General features: G+C 35.7%; 1 protein-coding gene across 1 annotated transcript in view; it reads right to left on the bottom strand.

Moving 5' to 3' along the window:
* Window positions 1-16,504, bottom strand: part of igf2r (insulin-like growth factor 2 receptor) — a 38,589-nt gene extending 22,085 nt beyond the window's left edge. The window contains exons 1-16 of the mRNA XM_084091018.1: window positions 16,296-16,504; window positions 15,799-15,938; window positions 10,849-10,967; window positions 10,075-10,173; window positions 9,421-9,553; window positions 9,086-9,197; window positions 8,536-8,647; window positions 8,300-8,459; window positions 5,612-5,798; window positions 5,402-5,505; window positions 5,043-5,198; window positions 4,088-4,234; window positions 3,701-3,988; window positions 2,299-2,449; window positions 1,930-2,107; window positions 67-182 (exon numbers count right to left, since the gene is read on the bottom strand). Of these exons, the coding sequence (XP_083947144.1) occupies window positions 67-182; window positions 1,930-2,107; window positions 2,299-2,449; window positions 3,701-3,988; window positions 4,088-4,234; window positions 5,043-5,198; window positions 5,402-5,505; window positions 5,612-5,798; window positions 8,300-8,459; window positions 8,536-8,647; window positions 9,086-9,197; window positions 9,421-9,553; window positions 10,075-10,173; window positions 10,849-10,967; window positions 15,799-15,938; window positions 16,296-16,414 (2,321 nt within the window). The 5' untranslated portion in view covers window positions 16,415-16,504. The remainder of the gene's footprint in view (window positions 1-66; window positions 183-1,929; window positions 2,108-2,298; window positions 2,450-3,700; window positions 3,989-4,087; window positions 4,235-5,042; window positions 5,199-5,401; window positions 5,506-5,611; window positions 5,799-8,299; window positions 8,460-8,535; window positions 8,648-9,085; window positions 9,198-9,420; window positions 9,554-10,074; window positions 10,174-10,848; window positions 10,968-15,798; window positions 15,939-16,295) is intronic.
* Window positions 16,505-16,572: the final 68 nt, after the last annotated feature.

Here is a 16,572-nt window from a genome sequence, read left to right as displayed (position 1 = left end):
TCACATTTACAGGAACATATATAATATTTCTCTAGGACATGAGTCTTTTGTGAAAGGAGAGCTAACCTGGACAGGTCATACTGCTGCAGTGTTTTGGGGTCCGTCACAACACACTCGTGTGGTCTCTCTGGACAGGCGTAGGAAGTGTACCATTTAAAGTTATAAGTGTACTCATCCTCATCCTGCAGAAAAATATTCATAAATGTTGGATATTTTTATAAGACAAGACAAAAGCCTTAAGGCCCTGATATACTTCAAGAGAATTCGAAGAACAAACAGGTGTGACGTCATTTTAAACAAAATAAAGAAAAAACAAAGTTAATTTGGATAGTGCGAAAAAGCACACCAAAGCTGGTAAACACCTCTGAACTACTATTGGTCTGTGGCGATTATGTAATAGGTGGGTGTGTCTCTGAGACTCCGCCTTCATTGATGTGGACATCTCTGGTTAATTTCATCTGTTCAGTCCGTCGAGCTCAGACGTCCGCAAGTAAAACATGAACACGCTGGAGAGTGCTTTATAGTAGAAAATGAAGTTGTAATTCTGATTAAAAGTGGCACTGTTTATTATTGTAATATATTGTTTAAAGAGCTAATATAAATAAACATGACGCGTCTTGTCTGGAGTGCCGAATTGCAGATCTTAAAGTCCCACAGAAGTGCCTTGAAACGCACAGCATTATTCAATGTGTTGACGTAATTTCCACTGAAACAGGAAGACAGAGCAAGACATATCGAACAGCTCCTCCCCTTTTTAAAATAGCCAATAGCTATTTATGTCACAGCTCGACCAGAACCGTTGAGCTCGGTAAAGCCGCAGTTTCCTCCTAATCTCTAACCGTTTCTCCTCCTAATCTCCTCCATATCGCTTAAAAAAAATAGCATTCTGCGCAGAATTCAAATGGGTTTGATACATTTTCTGGTCTCCGCCAACTTGGGCATAAGATCCACTCTGTGTATCGTGTCTCTGATGCGGAGCAGACTGTGTGCGTGATACGGCTATGTAAAGCTATGTAAAAGCTATGTAAAGCTTTTGAATAACTGTTTGAATTTTCCTTGTTTTTATTTTGTGATTCCTCTCTATGTAAAGCACTTTGAATTGCCATACTGTATGAAATGTGCTACATAAATAAACTTGCCTTGCGGCGGTTCGTGTGACACTAATGTGAAACCAGACTTCATTCGCCCCAATGGTAATCATTTACACTGTCCGAATCGTTCCCATCCCCTATATAGTGCACTATGTACCATTCACCATGTAGAAAATAGTAAATGTGTGAACAAGTGACCGATGTTAGCAGCAGAGTCAGTGTCTACTTATAATGTAGGGGGCGGGACACTTTAGATTCTAGAGAACATTTGATTGGACAGAATATCTGATGAGAAGCTGAAGTGCAGAGTCATGTCATCAAAATCATTAACACACATTGGCGGAAGTGAGAGGCTGTAAGTTTAGAACGCTTATATCTTCTAAACGCTAATTTTGTCATTGTTTTGGAGCACACTAGCTTATAGATAACATTCATACTAAAAGCCAAAAAAACTTCAATTTTGATTTCATAGGGAATTTTTCACTGCTGTCATTTTTGTTGTGTGTTTATTTTGTTATAAAACGGAAAGCACTCAGCACATATTTACATATTCATCTAAATACTGAAATAGCAGTGTGAGTTGCATTAGGATGTACATTAACCGTATACCGCAGCAAACATACTTCAGGTTTACCCCTAAGAACAAAAAACATTGCTGTGAGTATATCAGGGCCTTTATAGGAATAACATCTGAAGGTGTGTCCAATGCGAAGCTTGAGACAAAAAATGCTTAGCACACATCCCTTTTTGTTAGAGTAGCATTACTTAAGGTGAGGCTAAAAATATTTATTGTGTGTGAACAGTCAGCACAAACACAACAAATGAGCAGGTGTGATACCTGAAACTCTGGTTTGCCTGGACCGGCCTCTCTGTCACAGAGGAATGAAATGTGTGTGGAACGATGCGTGTGCTGCTTGTTGTTGTACTGAGAGCCATTTTTGTAGGTCAACTGGATCATGCCATCATAGTAAGAAAGCCTGGAATTGAACTGGCCGAGATTCCAAGAGTTTGTGCCGCTGCAGAGACCAAACAAAAAATGGTTTGCTCCACCCACAGTGAAATATTATTGGTTCAAAAATCACTGTTAAACATCAAATATGTTGTGCTTGGCGAGATTCCGTTGCTTCATATTACACTTCACAAGTGAGGACAGAAGAAACTTGTTGGATTGTACCTTGTTAAATTTAAATGACCAAGGTAAACTTACCTCTGGTCAACTTGACAAGCCCCTGCTGTTTCTGGACACTGTCCGGCCTTAACATTGCCACACACGTTGATGAAGTAGTCATACTTTTCCCTTGACATGTTATAATAACCTCCATTAAGTTTCTGAAGGGGGGACAAATCAAACGAAATTCCTGCAAAGAAACAGAAGCACATTTCAAAGCAGCCCTAAAAGAGGCCAAATAAACCCCATGACCTTAAACCACTAAGCCACATATCCCCACAACAATAAAGCAGAGAGTACACTAAAATGATAAACAAATAAAATATAAATTATTTTCATTTTAGTTTAATTAAGTGTAGGGCTGCACGATATTGAAGAAAAATGCAATATGCCATAAATAATGCGATATTCGATATGTGATACGATAATGCTTAAAGTGTGAAAAATAAACTTTAAAATGTATTTAAAATTAAATAACCTAAATACATTTTTCAAATTCTTTTTGTGACAAGAAAATATCCCTACAACTTCTGAAAGTGAACAGCAGTGTTTTACTGTAACATAAGAAGTGTTATTATTTTAACATCAGTGTAAACCACGGGGTATAGGGTTTATTAGGGTACATTAGGTTTATTTAACAACAGAAACTGAATAATCAAATGTAAAAATAAAACACTGCTTAGTTTTCTCTGTATGAATTAAATATATACTGATTCTTATTAAAGCTACAAAAGTTATTCTGCCAAGAGCAGTGAGTGATTTTGTCTTTTGTTCATGACCCCAGTTATTGCAAGCTATTGCGATACGCATATCGTGATATATACATTTGCGATATTTCGATAATTTCGATATATTGTGCAGCCCTAATTAAGTGTAGTTTAGTTTATTTTAAATAAAAACAAACCGTTTTTGCACAGAAAAATCTTAACATGGTGGAATAATCCAGTTTGGGAGAAGACATGGATACAGATTAAACCGTTTTTGCCAATTGTACCAGCGTTATTACTATTATAGGTTTTATTAATATATTAAATTACATTTTATGCTGTCCGGTTTTTTCCGTTTTCATTTTAATTTCAGTTAAAGTGTTAGAAAATTTTTCTTTTATTTCAGTTTATTTTATAAATAATACGTTTATTTTATTTAAAGTAATACAAATGTTTTTTTTATGGTTTTAGTTTCAGCTATAATAATAATAATAATAATAATAATAATAATAATAAAAAGTACTGTCTAAAAAGTAAAACTATATAAAATAGGTTTTGGAAAACTTTCTTGTTAAATAAGTTTCAAGAACTAAAAACAGAATTTTTTTTATCACAAAAGTACACAAAACTACTGAAATGAAAATGAAAACTGAAATTATGAAAATAAAATCTAATTCAATATATCAATAAATACTATAATAGTAGATAACACCAAAAATCACACTGTCCAGTACCTGCTTGTGGGTCTTCCACCTTGCAGTCGTTCCCTTCTGTTTTGGAGAGGACGCAGGCCGAAGCAGTGAACCACTCAAACTCATAGATGCAGCCGTCACTGGACACGCTCCTCAGGACCGGAGCGCTCTCAACATCTCCAGGCTTACACTTCAGAGTGATGATCGTTCTCACCTTCATGTTCTCTCTGCATTTGTCTCCGTCAGTGTAAATGAGTCTGATGTCATCTCCTTCTGCCACCTTTTGCGGAGAAGACAGGAATTTGCCCAAGTTCAATGTTTTCCCATTTCCTAAGCGGAGAAAAAATGGGTTAGAATGAATCATCATGAGTATGATAAAACTGAACACATTTATCTAGATTTATCCAGGATCTCTAATGGCACACTGACCGACTGCACATATCGCTGCGTCCTCAGGGCAAGAGCTGGCCACCCCCTCCTGGATGATTTTATGACAAACATTGATGTAAAAACGCTTCTTATCAGACTCCGCTGCCTTGGCGTCCACAGCCTCCCAGTTTTGAGATCCTTCAGATTCTGAGAAAACAAACATTCGCAATAAGTGGAGTTGGTACAAGTACTTTTTAAGATGTTTACAGAAACATTCATAGGTTTAAGAATGGGTTTCAAACTACCAGCCTGAGATCATTTTATATGGCCCATCAAATGCTCATGATTAAAACTTGAATTCAGCTTGCAAATCTGTATTTTCACTTACTAAACTACATTATGGTTTGAGTTTTAATGTTACTAATTTCAATCTGTTCCAGGGCCTAATCATATGGCTTGGAATAGAGTGTAAAACAAAAAAATACTATTTTATAGTACTTTTATTGTGCAAAGATGCAGTAAATTGACAGGCATTTATAATGTTACAAAAGATTTATATTTCAACTAAATTGTTCATTTGAACTTTCTACTCATCAAGAAAATTATTTATCACGGTTTCTAATATTAATCACAGCAATGTTAACAATGTTAACTGTTTTTAACATTGATAATAAGAAGAAATATTTCTTTAGCATCAAATCAGCATATTAGAAGGAGACCATGTGAAGTCTAGAGTAATGGCCGGTGAAAAATCAGCTTTGCCATAAATATATTCAAATAGAAATTGGTTATTTTGATCTGTAATAATATTTCACAATAGTACTGTTTTTAAATAACTTAAATAAATGCAGCTTTGGTGAGTATGAGTCTTTCTTTAAAAATATTACAAAAATCTTACCAACCCTGAAATTTTGAACAGTAGGTATTAACAAAAAAACAAACATCATAAAGCCCGTTTTTATGATCGATCATTGCCGTCACTTCCCAGTACAGAAGTGATCTTGCTCATCTTTACCTGGGTAGCGTGTTAAAGGTGACAGATCATAACGCTTCTTGTGGTCTGTGACTCGACACAGCAAGTCCTCCTTTTCCTTCACACAAGCGTACGCGGTTTGCCAGTCGAAGTAATACGTGCAGTCAGACTCTCCCGTAAAAACCGGCAGGCCATTCCCTGAAAACCACAAGCCTGCTGTGAGCGGAACATTTTGAAAAGACTAAATTTGGAAATGAAACAAGGTCATCTAGGTCACGTTGTTGCAGTTCCTTCCTTTTGGTTCTCAGACCATAAGCTTCCTCAATCAGACAGTGTTAAAACAGTGGTCTCATCAGCACTTGACTTCACAAGTCACTGTGTTGAGTCATGGTGTTACTCACCAGCAGTTGCATTGCACTCAAAGTTAATAATGGTCATGCGCTGGAATCCTGTGCTACATCTGCTGCCGTCTGGGTAGATTAGTGTGAGATCTCCATCTGAATATCTTAAGATAAAAAGCAAAGAGTTAAGACTGCTCTTCAGTTTAAATTCTGCACTGCATTTAAGGGTTGTGTAAATCAGTAACAAATAAAATGTGAGTAAAACCGAACCTCAGTGTTTGGTTCTGGTATCTCCCAGCAATCTTCTTCACATTCCCGGTGTCTTTGACTTGGCAGGTGGATACGAAACCTTTGTCATCGCCACACTCACCAGCATTGGTCTCCCCGCACACGTTCAGATAGAAGATATAGCTGTCACTGCCACTTTTTGCCTCAGTCATATAGGGTGTGTCAGTAGCTAAAATATGAAGAATGGTAAAGTATTACACATTATAAATAAGTACTTGATGATGAACCACAACTGCGTGTAATCGTTATTGAAGGAGGGTTTGGCGTTTTTGCTAAATTGTATGAAGTTATGCTAACACCAACATTGATTTAATGAATGTTTCACTATGTTTACAGTAGGGGTGCAAAAGTTCTCGGTAAAAAATTAAATAAAATTGAACTGCACCGCTATGTCATAAGTGAACATAAACAGTCGAGAGAGTATTAGTATTTTAGATACATGCATTATATCTTAAAGTGACAGCAGCCTAATATTCCTGCTGATGTCTGTGTTTTTAATGTTAATTAAACAACAAAAGAAACGTTACAAAGAAACCACTCATTGCTCTTGACTGAATAACTTTTGTATATTTAATAAGGATGCATTTTTATTTAATTTATACAGTGAAGATTATATGCACTATTTTACATATGATTAATTTCTGTAACTGAATACTACTGTTATACGTACCTGAAAAACCTGAAAGGCATGTTTTATTTTAGACATCAATGGTATCAGTGTTATTTTAGTATTATTTATATACCATTTGCCAAGGCAACACAAGTTTTTCATATTTATATAATTATATTAGCTTTACTTCAACTACTGAAAACTTTTAATAGTACCACTGTACCATGATACTGGTATATCTGTGGTTTATTCAATTAATGTACTCATTAAAGGTGCAGTAAGTGATTTCTTAAATAGGGCTGAAACGATTAGTCGACATTGACAAAATATCTTTGTTGTCGAGTAGTCATTTGATCTCACGTGACCTAATGTTAGGGCCTGCAATATCGCGATTTGACCACTACGGCACTGTAGCGCTAGAGTGTAATGCAGCCGTTACAAATGCTATTGCCGTAGAAGAGAAAACAGCGCGAATTATGACGGAGTGCAAACGAATCCGAACTAGCAAGGTGTGTGAAAGTTTCACAAAACTTCAAACCAAAAATGCTGTCGTGTGCAATACATGCAAGGCGGAACTTGCTTTTCACGGGAGCACAACATGCATGTTAAAGCACTTAAAGAGGAAACATCCCTGCACAAGAGGAGCCGGTGAGAGGTTAATGTTCTCCAGCTGGAGCTAAATAACTAGCAGTAAATCTCTTTATTAGAGAATGCAATACAACTAATAATAGTAATAAAATTAACAATTATAATATAATTACAGTAATGTGATGATTTATTTTTGCATAGAATAAAGCTTGATCGAGCTTAGGAGTCAGGGCTGTTTATATTATTGTAACACTATTAGGTATTACAGTCTTATCACTTGCCTGTATTTTGTTCCATATTCATGAAGACTCACAAAAGGAGATGTTATGAAGAATATCATGTCAGTTAATTTTTCATACTGTAAATTAAAAGGCGAATGAGAATGTCTCTGTCAGCTCATAATTGTTTGCAGTTTAAGTTTATCTGTAATGCAGCTGGTTCATTTTTGTTTGTTTTTTCTATTGAAAGAGAACAGAATATTCTATTGAAAGAGAACAGAAATGCTTAGAGAGCATTTGTGTGTGATTTGAGTTGGACAGAAATCTGAAAACTTAAAGAAGAATGACCTGTTTAGTTGGCTCAAAGTTCATTAAAACCACCATTTCAAATGTGATTTTCTTTCTTTTTTTTAATTATAGTTAGAATATGTATAACTCAGTGTTTTAACTAATTGAAAAAGCTGAATAATCGTTCCAAACTTACTGATTAGTCTGCGAAATAATCGACGATTAGTTGATTAATCGTTCTAATAATCGTTAGATTAATCGATCATCAAAACAATCGTTCGTTGCAGCCCTATTCTTAAACGCTGTTGAATGTGGATCAGATCATGCACCACAACACACTTGTAGCCAATCAGCAGTAGGGGGCGTGTCCACTCATGATGGGAGAGAAGAGAGTGAGCAAGAGGGAGATTTGTAGAAAGAGGATGAGAGACATTACAAAAGAGAAAAGCTCAGAGGAATATCACTGGAAAAAGAAGGGTTATGATCAGGCAAGAGCTTTAGGACCGCGTTAATATTAGAAAAGCATTCCAGCGCTGGAGAGGCCTTAAGTGTGAAGGGCTGAAAACGTCCACTGAGGTTGCATTGTTTCTGCTCCATAATTAGAGTTATAGTAACATTAGTTTTGCTATAATTCACAGAACCAATAAATGCTGCTGTTGTAATGTTAGCTATAGTAACAGGACAGTTTTGAGTGTCATTGTTTGCCTGGAGCTGGTGTGCTGCTGGCGACTAACATCCAACTCTTGTTTGTATATACTTTTATGTACTATATGTTCATTCTTTGTTCCTCCTTGTTGTTTGTTTGTCATCTTCGCTTTATTTTTCGATATTTGTTGATTTCAAATATCAACAGACTTTCTCAGAAAGTCACTTACTGTACCTTTAAAGACCACATAAAATTCATCGCTCCTTCATTCTTTCCACAGAAAAATGTACATCACTTTCTAAACTATCAATGTAACTCACAGCTGCGTGTCAGGTGACTTAGGTCGATGGAGATGTCGTGCTGATCACTGGTAAATTTGCATTCGTGACTCTCCAGGTAATCTCTGTGGCAGGCGTACTCCGTCACCCACTCGATCTCATACCGACAGTTTGAGTTGCTGATCATCTTAGGGTTACTTCCCTGATAAACCATTGAGAAAACTGAGCTCAAGGAGTACAATAGGTACAATAAGATGAAACACTAGGCATCTTCTTACCGCCTGTCTTGTAGAGGGACAAATTAATGTAATCGTCACTGCTGGACTGTGGCCATCACATAAGTCTGGGATTTTGTCTGGAGTCTGGAGTCCCTCGTACCGCAGCCTTAGCCTGAAAAAGAGAACATCAGTTACGCTGTTCCTGTTTTCAACACTGAAAATAATGAGAAATGTTGAAATGCAAATCAGCTTTTCAGAATGATTTCGGAAGGATCATGTGACACTGAAGACTGGAGTAATAGTTCTTGAACATTCAGGTTTGACAACAAAGGAATAAATTACATAAATAAAATAAAAAAAATTATATATTTATATTTATATATATATATATATATAAAATAATATTAATATTATAAAATAATATTTTATATATATATAAAATAAAATACACACACACACACACACACACACACATATATATATATATATATATATATATATGTGTGTGTGTGTGTGTGTATGTGTGTGTGTGTATTTTATTTTATTTTATTTTTTCTGAACAGCAGTGTAATAAGCTTAATAACAAATTAGCTAATAAATGATCCCATACTTGTCATTGGAGAGCAACTCGAGCTGGTGAACAGGCTGACCCATGTCGAAGGAATCTTTGCCAGAGATGAGACAGGCAGCAGATCCCTCAGGACAGACATTTCCAGCAAGATCTGAACAGAGAGACATTATCTTAGTTATCTGCATTGCACTGTTAAATTTGGTTGTTTAAATAAGAACCTGCTCAGGTGCTTTGCAGATTGTTTGGTTTAAAGCAGCTATATAATCAAAATGTTTGTTGACTGGTTTCCAAACTCTTGAGAAGTGCACACCCCCAGACTGAGTCCCAACACTGCAATGGATAAATATGATAAAAATATTTTTATTGAAACTCACTTAGACTTCTGCATATATTAATGTAGAAATCACTTTCATCATCTGGGTCGTCAACCAGGTAGCCGTCCGACAGTTTTATCAGTGGGTTGAGGTCATGCTTCTTTCCATCCGAGTCAAAGGCATAGCAGGGGACCTTTAAAAATGCAAAATATATATATATTTTTTTTTACAACTTTACTACAAGAAAGTTTCAAGTCATTGCCATTTCCTCTGTTTGTTGTAGTATAACTAAGATATATATATAAGTTATAAGGCAGAATATCTGAAAAAGTGGATTTTCACATTTTCTGAAAATGATTGGTGCTTGGATTAGCATAATAAAATAATTTGTTTTCCCCCAAATTCATATGTATACTATTTCAACAGGTAAATATATTCATAAACAAACTGTGTAAAACAATTAAATTAACTTATATGTGCTTTTCACAAGTTGAAAATGTTAATGTTCTTCTTAGATAATTCTATGCAGTCTATCTTTATGCAGACTATGCATAACTCAGGAGTTTGAAAAATGATTTTTTCAAGCATGAGTTTAATTAATTATTTTCTCACTGAGAACAAATGAAAATGCCAAACACACATTTACACATTCACACCTCCCCCCACATTCATGCTCCAAATGAAATGTCAGCACGTCTCATCAACTTTACTCACCTCCTTATGTGGTGTAAATTTATCACGTTTGCAGGCGAAATACGTCCTCCATTCAAAGTAATGCACACACTCAGAGACGGTGACAAACTCAGGTGTGCCCTTTGAAGAAAAACAAAAAACACAAATGTAATGTAAATCAGCAAGCAATGTGATAAAAATGTTTGTAGCGGTTATAAGTTATAGTTATAATTGTACATACACTATTTAAAACATTTCTGTCAATTGAAATATATTATAATAAAACAAATATGTGTGTGTGTGTGTGTGTGTGTGTGTATACTATATATATATATATATATATATATATTAGTTCTGTCATGTGTATAGTATATGTGTGTGTGTGTGTGTGGATATATACTTTTATGTATCGATTAATCGATTTGACAGTCCTAATATTAGTTGAAAAACTAAAAAAAAATTGCAATGTTGCCTTGGCAATGAACTGAAATAAATTTTAAAACTATGCATTAAGAAAAAAAAATCTCTCTATATATAGGGACAAATTTCAGCACAAACAAACATTAAATAAATATAGTCTAGTGATAATAATAACAAGCCAAACTATACAAGACGTTCAAGGATCCATCAAAGCCCATTTTGAGTAACTTCAGCCACACCTACTTTTACTTTGCCTCATTATTATATCAAGTTTTCCATCTATGTCATTTCTTCCTGCGCAGCAAGAAGGTGGAAGGAAACAAACAGCTTTGCAAATGCCACAGTCTGTTCACAGGCACCTCTGACTAACAGCGCATGCTGCGCACGAAAGCTCACCATTGTTTTGCCGCATTGAAAGGTGATGCTGCTCTGAAAGTTGCTGCTCTTGTCGTTGCATTTGCTCGAGCTGTTGAAATCAAGCACAGCAGTAGAGTCCTTCCGCAAGGAGAGCTCACCTATGGAGAAAAAAGCTTGTTTAACAGCAGGAGTGTGTCTGCATAGCAATAAGACACTAAAGCTGAAACTGTTTTTCAGCAAGCTGGTAACATGATACAATTATTAATATAACTGCCGAAAGTTATTGCTATATATTAACACACTCTATATGCAGATAGACTTTAGAAATAAGAACAAAAATCAAAAGTAATTTGTAAATGCAGAGTTGTGTCTAGCACAAGAACAACACCACACAAAACTGTTCGTTCAAACCCAAGTCAACTAAAGTTTATCAGCACAAACAAATCAGAAATGTCTCTGTGACACCCAACAAGATAAAAAATATTACAGCATGTGATCTGGAGAGGTTGGCCAAACATCTAGCAGTTCACAACCCATGGGAACAAGCAGCATGAGAAGAAGATAACCTAATAAAACGTAACAGACGGTTCCATAAACATGTTGGCTAGAGCCGGACAAACTATGGCTGAAATTTTAGGCCACTCGAGAACATTTATCATGCCATGTGTGGAGAAAGCTAATAAACTCTAGTGTACTACTGCACAGTATTTTTTTACATACTATATATATTTTTATTTTAAAACAGTGGGTATCATACAAAAATAAATGCTTACAAAGACAGTAGCATTACATTGTCATCACATGACCTCACTGTGTTGTTTATATTTAATTCAGCATGTGTCACTTCAATTATTTCATTGAAATTAGAAATGTTAATTAAACAAATATTATGCATGATTATTCCAAATTAGTGTAAAATTGTCTTAACTTACTTAATGCAATCGTCTCAAATAATGAAACAAGAAGAATCAAAATGGTCATACCATACGCACTGCATTGTGGCATACACTGCTCATGCAGTGTGCTCTGCTTATACATTTCACATTTTGAAAATTGTATGGTATCACAAAGGTATTCCATGCATAAAAAGGCATATTGCACATGGTATACACACTGCATTAATAAGAATTGTACATAAAAAGTAGTATCCTATGCTATTTTGTTTTTTTATGCAATGGCTCTGTTCAGGATGAAACATTTTAAAGCTTTAATTGTCAAGCAGGGGCCGAAAGGAAATTCTACGGGAGACCATAGAAAAATTTAGTGTAAAACTGTATAAATATAAATAAATACATTTATATAAATACATAAAATCAGTAATGCAGGTAGTAGAAAATAAAAATAAAAAATAAGATTAAACTACATAAATAATCCGAGACACCATTAAAATAAACAATCCACTTGTTTCCGATGTTGGGATCCTTCTGAAAGGGAGAGCTCACCACTAAAAAGAAAATTCTGTCATCATTTACTCCTCATGTTGTTCCAAACCTTTATGAGTTTCTTTATTCTGCTGAACACAAAAGAAGATATTTTGAAGAATATGGGTAACCAGACAGTTGACTTCCATAGTATTTTTTTTTCCTACTGTAGAAAATCAACGGCTACCTTCAACTGTTTGATTACCAACATTCTTCAAAATATCTTCTTTTGTGTTCAGCAGAATAAAGAAACTCATAAAGGTTTGGAATAACTTGAGGGTGAGTAAGGGATGACAACTTTTTAACTTTTGGGTGAACTATCCCTTTAAGTCTGTACACGGACGCAAACGAGTGGTTTAAACTGGACGCATCAAAGCAAACATTCTTTCAGAATCATTCAGAGATCTAGATCACTCAGATCATTAGGATCATATCAGCTAGAAATACCAAGGGTTCACTCTAAGCATGGCGAGTCCGCTTTTAGCTATTATGCCAGCCGCAGCTGGAGATCAGACGTGCTCCTACAGTAGTCACATTCAAATCCAGACTCAAAACACATCCGTTTAGCTATGCATTTACTGATTGAGCACTGTGCCGCTGTTCGTCCGACTGTTTGTACTGTACTGTATTTTATTTTTCTAAACCGTTTTAATTATTCTTATTTCTTTTTATTATTTTAATTTCTTCTATGTAAAGCACTTTGAATTGCCATTGTGTATGAAATGTGCTATATAAATAAACTTGCCTTGCCTTTCATTCTTCCATTTGTCCTGTTGTCGACAGACTCAAGTGCGTGGAGTGTGTGTCAGAAACTGAACGCGCATCTGTATACTGTATCCAGTGTGACAACATCACTGATTATAATGGGTTCTATTTGCTTTTGACGCAACGCAATGATCACAACTAGGGTAGGCAAATTTCAGCAGTTAAAGGTTGTATCAGCGATTTCAGGCCCAAACATAAATGATCACATTCATCAACAGGGGAGGGTGTTGTGAGGTTTTGCGCTCGTGCACGGCTGCCTATGACGGCTGCACGCGAAAACCTCACAACACCCACCCCTGTCGGTGATTGGTTGGAACACTATTTATTTTGGTTTTGAGTGGTGGTGAAACCAACTGTTTTTGTGTGCAGATCTCAGAGCCTAGGCTGCCTACAGAGACGCGGTTTTTTGACGACCTGCTTATGGGGCGGCAGCTAGCGGATTGTTAGGAAAGATTAGATGAATGTGATCATTTATGTTTGGGCCTGAAATCGCTGATACAACCTTTAAGTGACTGAATGCAAGTGGGCGGGGCCTATGATGGGATAATGTATTCATCAATGTTTAGCTATGGAGGAATGCAAATGTATTTGCCCGTGTGACATCTCAGATCCTGCAATATCAAAACAAGCCCTTTTTGGAACTTGCTTAAATAAATGTTTATAATGAGGAAGACATTTTAGGATGGGGTTCCCTCACACAACGATGATTATATTTGGAAGTCCATAGTATCATACTTCAGACCTCTAAGATGTCACAAAAATAGCTTGTGATAGGACTAGCGCTTCATGATTTATAATATGTGACGGAGCCCGACATTTTAATTACTGCCATTTAAATACTGTCACTTACTTACAAAACAGGCATTTTTCTAATTGTCATATTCTACGAGTGCACCTGCTACTAGATAACTTTGACCTACTTACTGTGAATCATAAATAAACGACAGCAGGAACACGAGATAAAGAATACCAAGATATGTCACTGAGCAGCATACACACTTAAATGAATGCAAAAGCTTTCAGATGCATTGACACTATTTTGTGAACCACACATTAAAGGGGCGGAAAGCCCCATAACGGATGCAAAACAACCACCAAAGAGTGACACCAAGGACAATATAAGTCAGCACAGCATGAAATACTACATAAATAGACATCACACAATGGTGTTTGCATGCTTTTCTTACAGGGGTGGAAAATAAACAAATTATGCAATGTATGTAATATGACTGAAAGAGAATATAATTAATATATAGCACAGATTCAATCAGCATGATTAACATCTGCAAGTTGTCTTATTGGGTCACATGGTATGTGATGCAATATCTGGTAAATATATGGTGTTTGTTCTGACAACAAATGAAATTGACTCTATTTAAATCTTGGGCTAACAGAAGCAGACTCAGATCGCTATTGGTCAGGGTTTTCATTTGATAGGTTTGTGTCATATGGAGGTCAGCTGACTAAAAGGATAAGGCCAAACAAACAAGTGCTCTGTCATGCAGCTCTCGCTTACAAAGTGCCGTGCACTGTTATATGACATGTGCTATAACAGCCCTGGGTTTATTGGGATGTTATCTAATGCAAAGACAGAAAATGAGAACTATTTAGCTCACTTCCTTTAAGGAGTCTTAATGTTTAATAAGAATATCCAGACTAAGCAAAAAAAAATAAATCACTCGTTTCTTTCTTTGTCCAACTGAGTGTTTGATGTGACTTGAATCAATAGGAAATGGTATCACATGACCGAAACGGTTAAAAGGGGGAATCTTGAGCGAAAACATGTTTAGGTCACATTTCACCACAAAATTAAAAGAAAACAAAGGGAATGAAAAGAAAATATATACACTACCATTCAAAAGTTTGCGTTCACTTAATTTTTTTAAGTAACTAAAACTTTTATTCATCAAGGATGCATTAAACTGATCAAAAAGTGAGAGTAAAGACATTTTTAATTTTATAAAGATTTTGATTTCAATTAAATGCTGTTCTTTTAAACTTTCTATTCATCAAAGAATCTTGAAAACAAACAAAAAAGTATCAGTTTCCAGACAAATATTAAGCAGCACAACTGTTTTCAACATTGATAATAATGAGAAATGTTTCTTGAGCCGCAAATCAGCATATTAGAATGATTTCTGAAGGATCATGTGACACTGAAGACTGGAGTAATGATGCTGAAAATTCACTTTTGATCACAGGAATAAATTACATTTTAAAATATATTAAATGGTTGTTTTAAATTATAAAATAGATTTAACATTATGACTGTTTTTACTGTATTTTTAATTAAATAAATGCAGTCTTGATAAGCATAAGACACTTATAATATAATAATATTCTAAAGTCTTACCCAATCTTTTGAATAGTAGTGTATAAGTAATTATATATATTACATAAAGGAAATAACCTCTATTTTAGGACCGATAGAATTGAAAAACAAATGAAGAATGAGAATTTGGAAAATCTGATAACAATGTTCTCAATGAGGTCTTGGATCAGTGCTACTCTCACAGATGGTATCATGTCTATCTTAATTACCACTAAATCAAACAATCATTCAAATTTCTTATCAGCATACAGTAGAACTGGTCATCATTATCCCATGCCAGAAAACAGACTATTCACAATAGAAAAACACTTGGACCTGATAAAAATGAACATTAATAAATGTATGCTATACTATTTAAGATGAGTAAAGCACAGGTACAATAAAGTGTTTTGTGCTTTTATTTTATGAACATTGCTGTTGCAGTTTGGCTGTGTATTGTGTGATCTTGGCACATTGATGCATTGCACTTACCCACTGAATGGTGCTGGCTGCTCGTAAGATTGTGGGCACAGACCGCACTTCCTTTTCCACATTCTGTGTCTGGAGACGAATCACAGATCTTCAAAGTGTAGCTCACATTGCTGTCCTGGTCGATGGCTTCCCATTTGTAACTTCACAGTCAGTCACACACACACAACAATTTAATTTGAACCCATTTCCAAGATCAGAATGTATTACAATTACATGACATCATTGGATCATAAAACAAGCTGAATGTCTAAATGAATGCATTTCTTTTGTCTCAGATGAGACAAAGTGTCTGTTATGGTTTTGATTAGGTCCAGGCATGTACCTTGATGCACCCAGGCTAAAGAAGGGCCATAAACTGTATAAAAGCAGTGATCAGCAAACTAGATCACATTTAAACGCATGAATTTCTTTCTCAACAAGTGTTTATATGTTAACCATCACGGTTTGCCAGCAATGATTAGCATTAAGAGTGTTTGTTTATTTATTTAAGATCTCACCTGCACAGATCCTTGTACCATGGGCTGCCATCCGACTTCACTGCTGATGTGACATACTGAAGCAGTATGAAACTAGAAATAACAGTAGCGACGATTCCGCAAACACGAATACGTCCCATATTTTACGCAAGGAAATAAATTAGTGTGCACAGTCCGACATGATACAGCAGTCCTTTCTGATTACTGATCATTACCCGGGTACAGGAACCACTCAGTCACATGACGGCATGACATGTGGTACAGGTCACGTGGTTCGCTCCGCTCGAATAAGTAGAAT

This window comes from Abramis brama (genome assembly GCF_963993115.1).
Source record: "Abramis brama genome assembly, chromosome: 18".
Taxonomy (NCBI): Eukaryota; Metazoa; Chordata; class Actinopteri; order Cypriniformes; family Leuciscidae; genus Abramis; species Abramis brama.
Note: the sequence above shows the minus strand (reverse complement) of the source record. Positions and strands in the feature narration are given on the sequence as shown.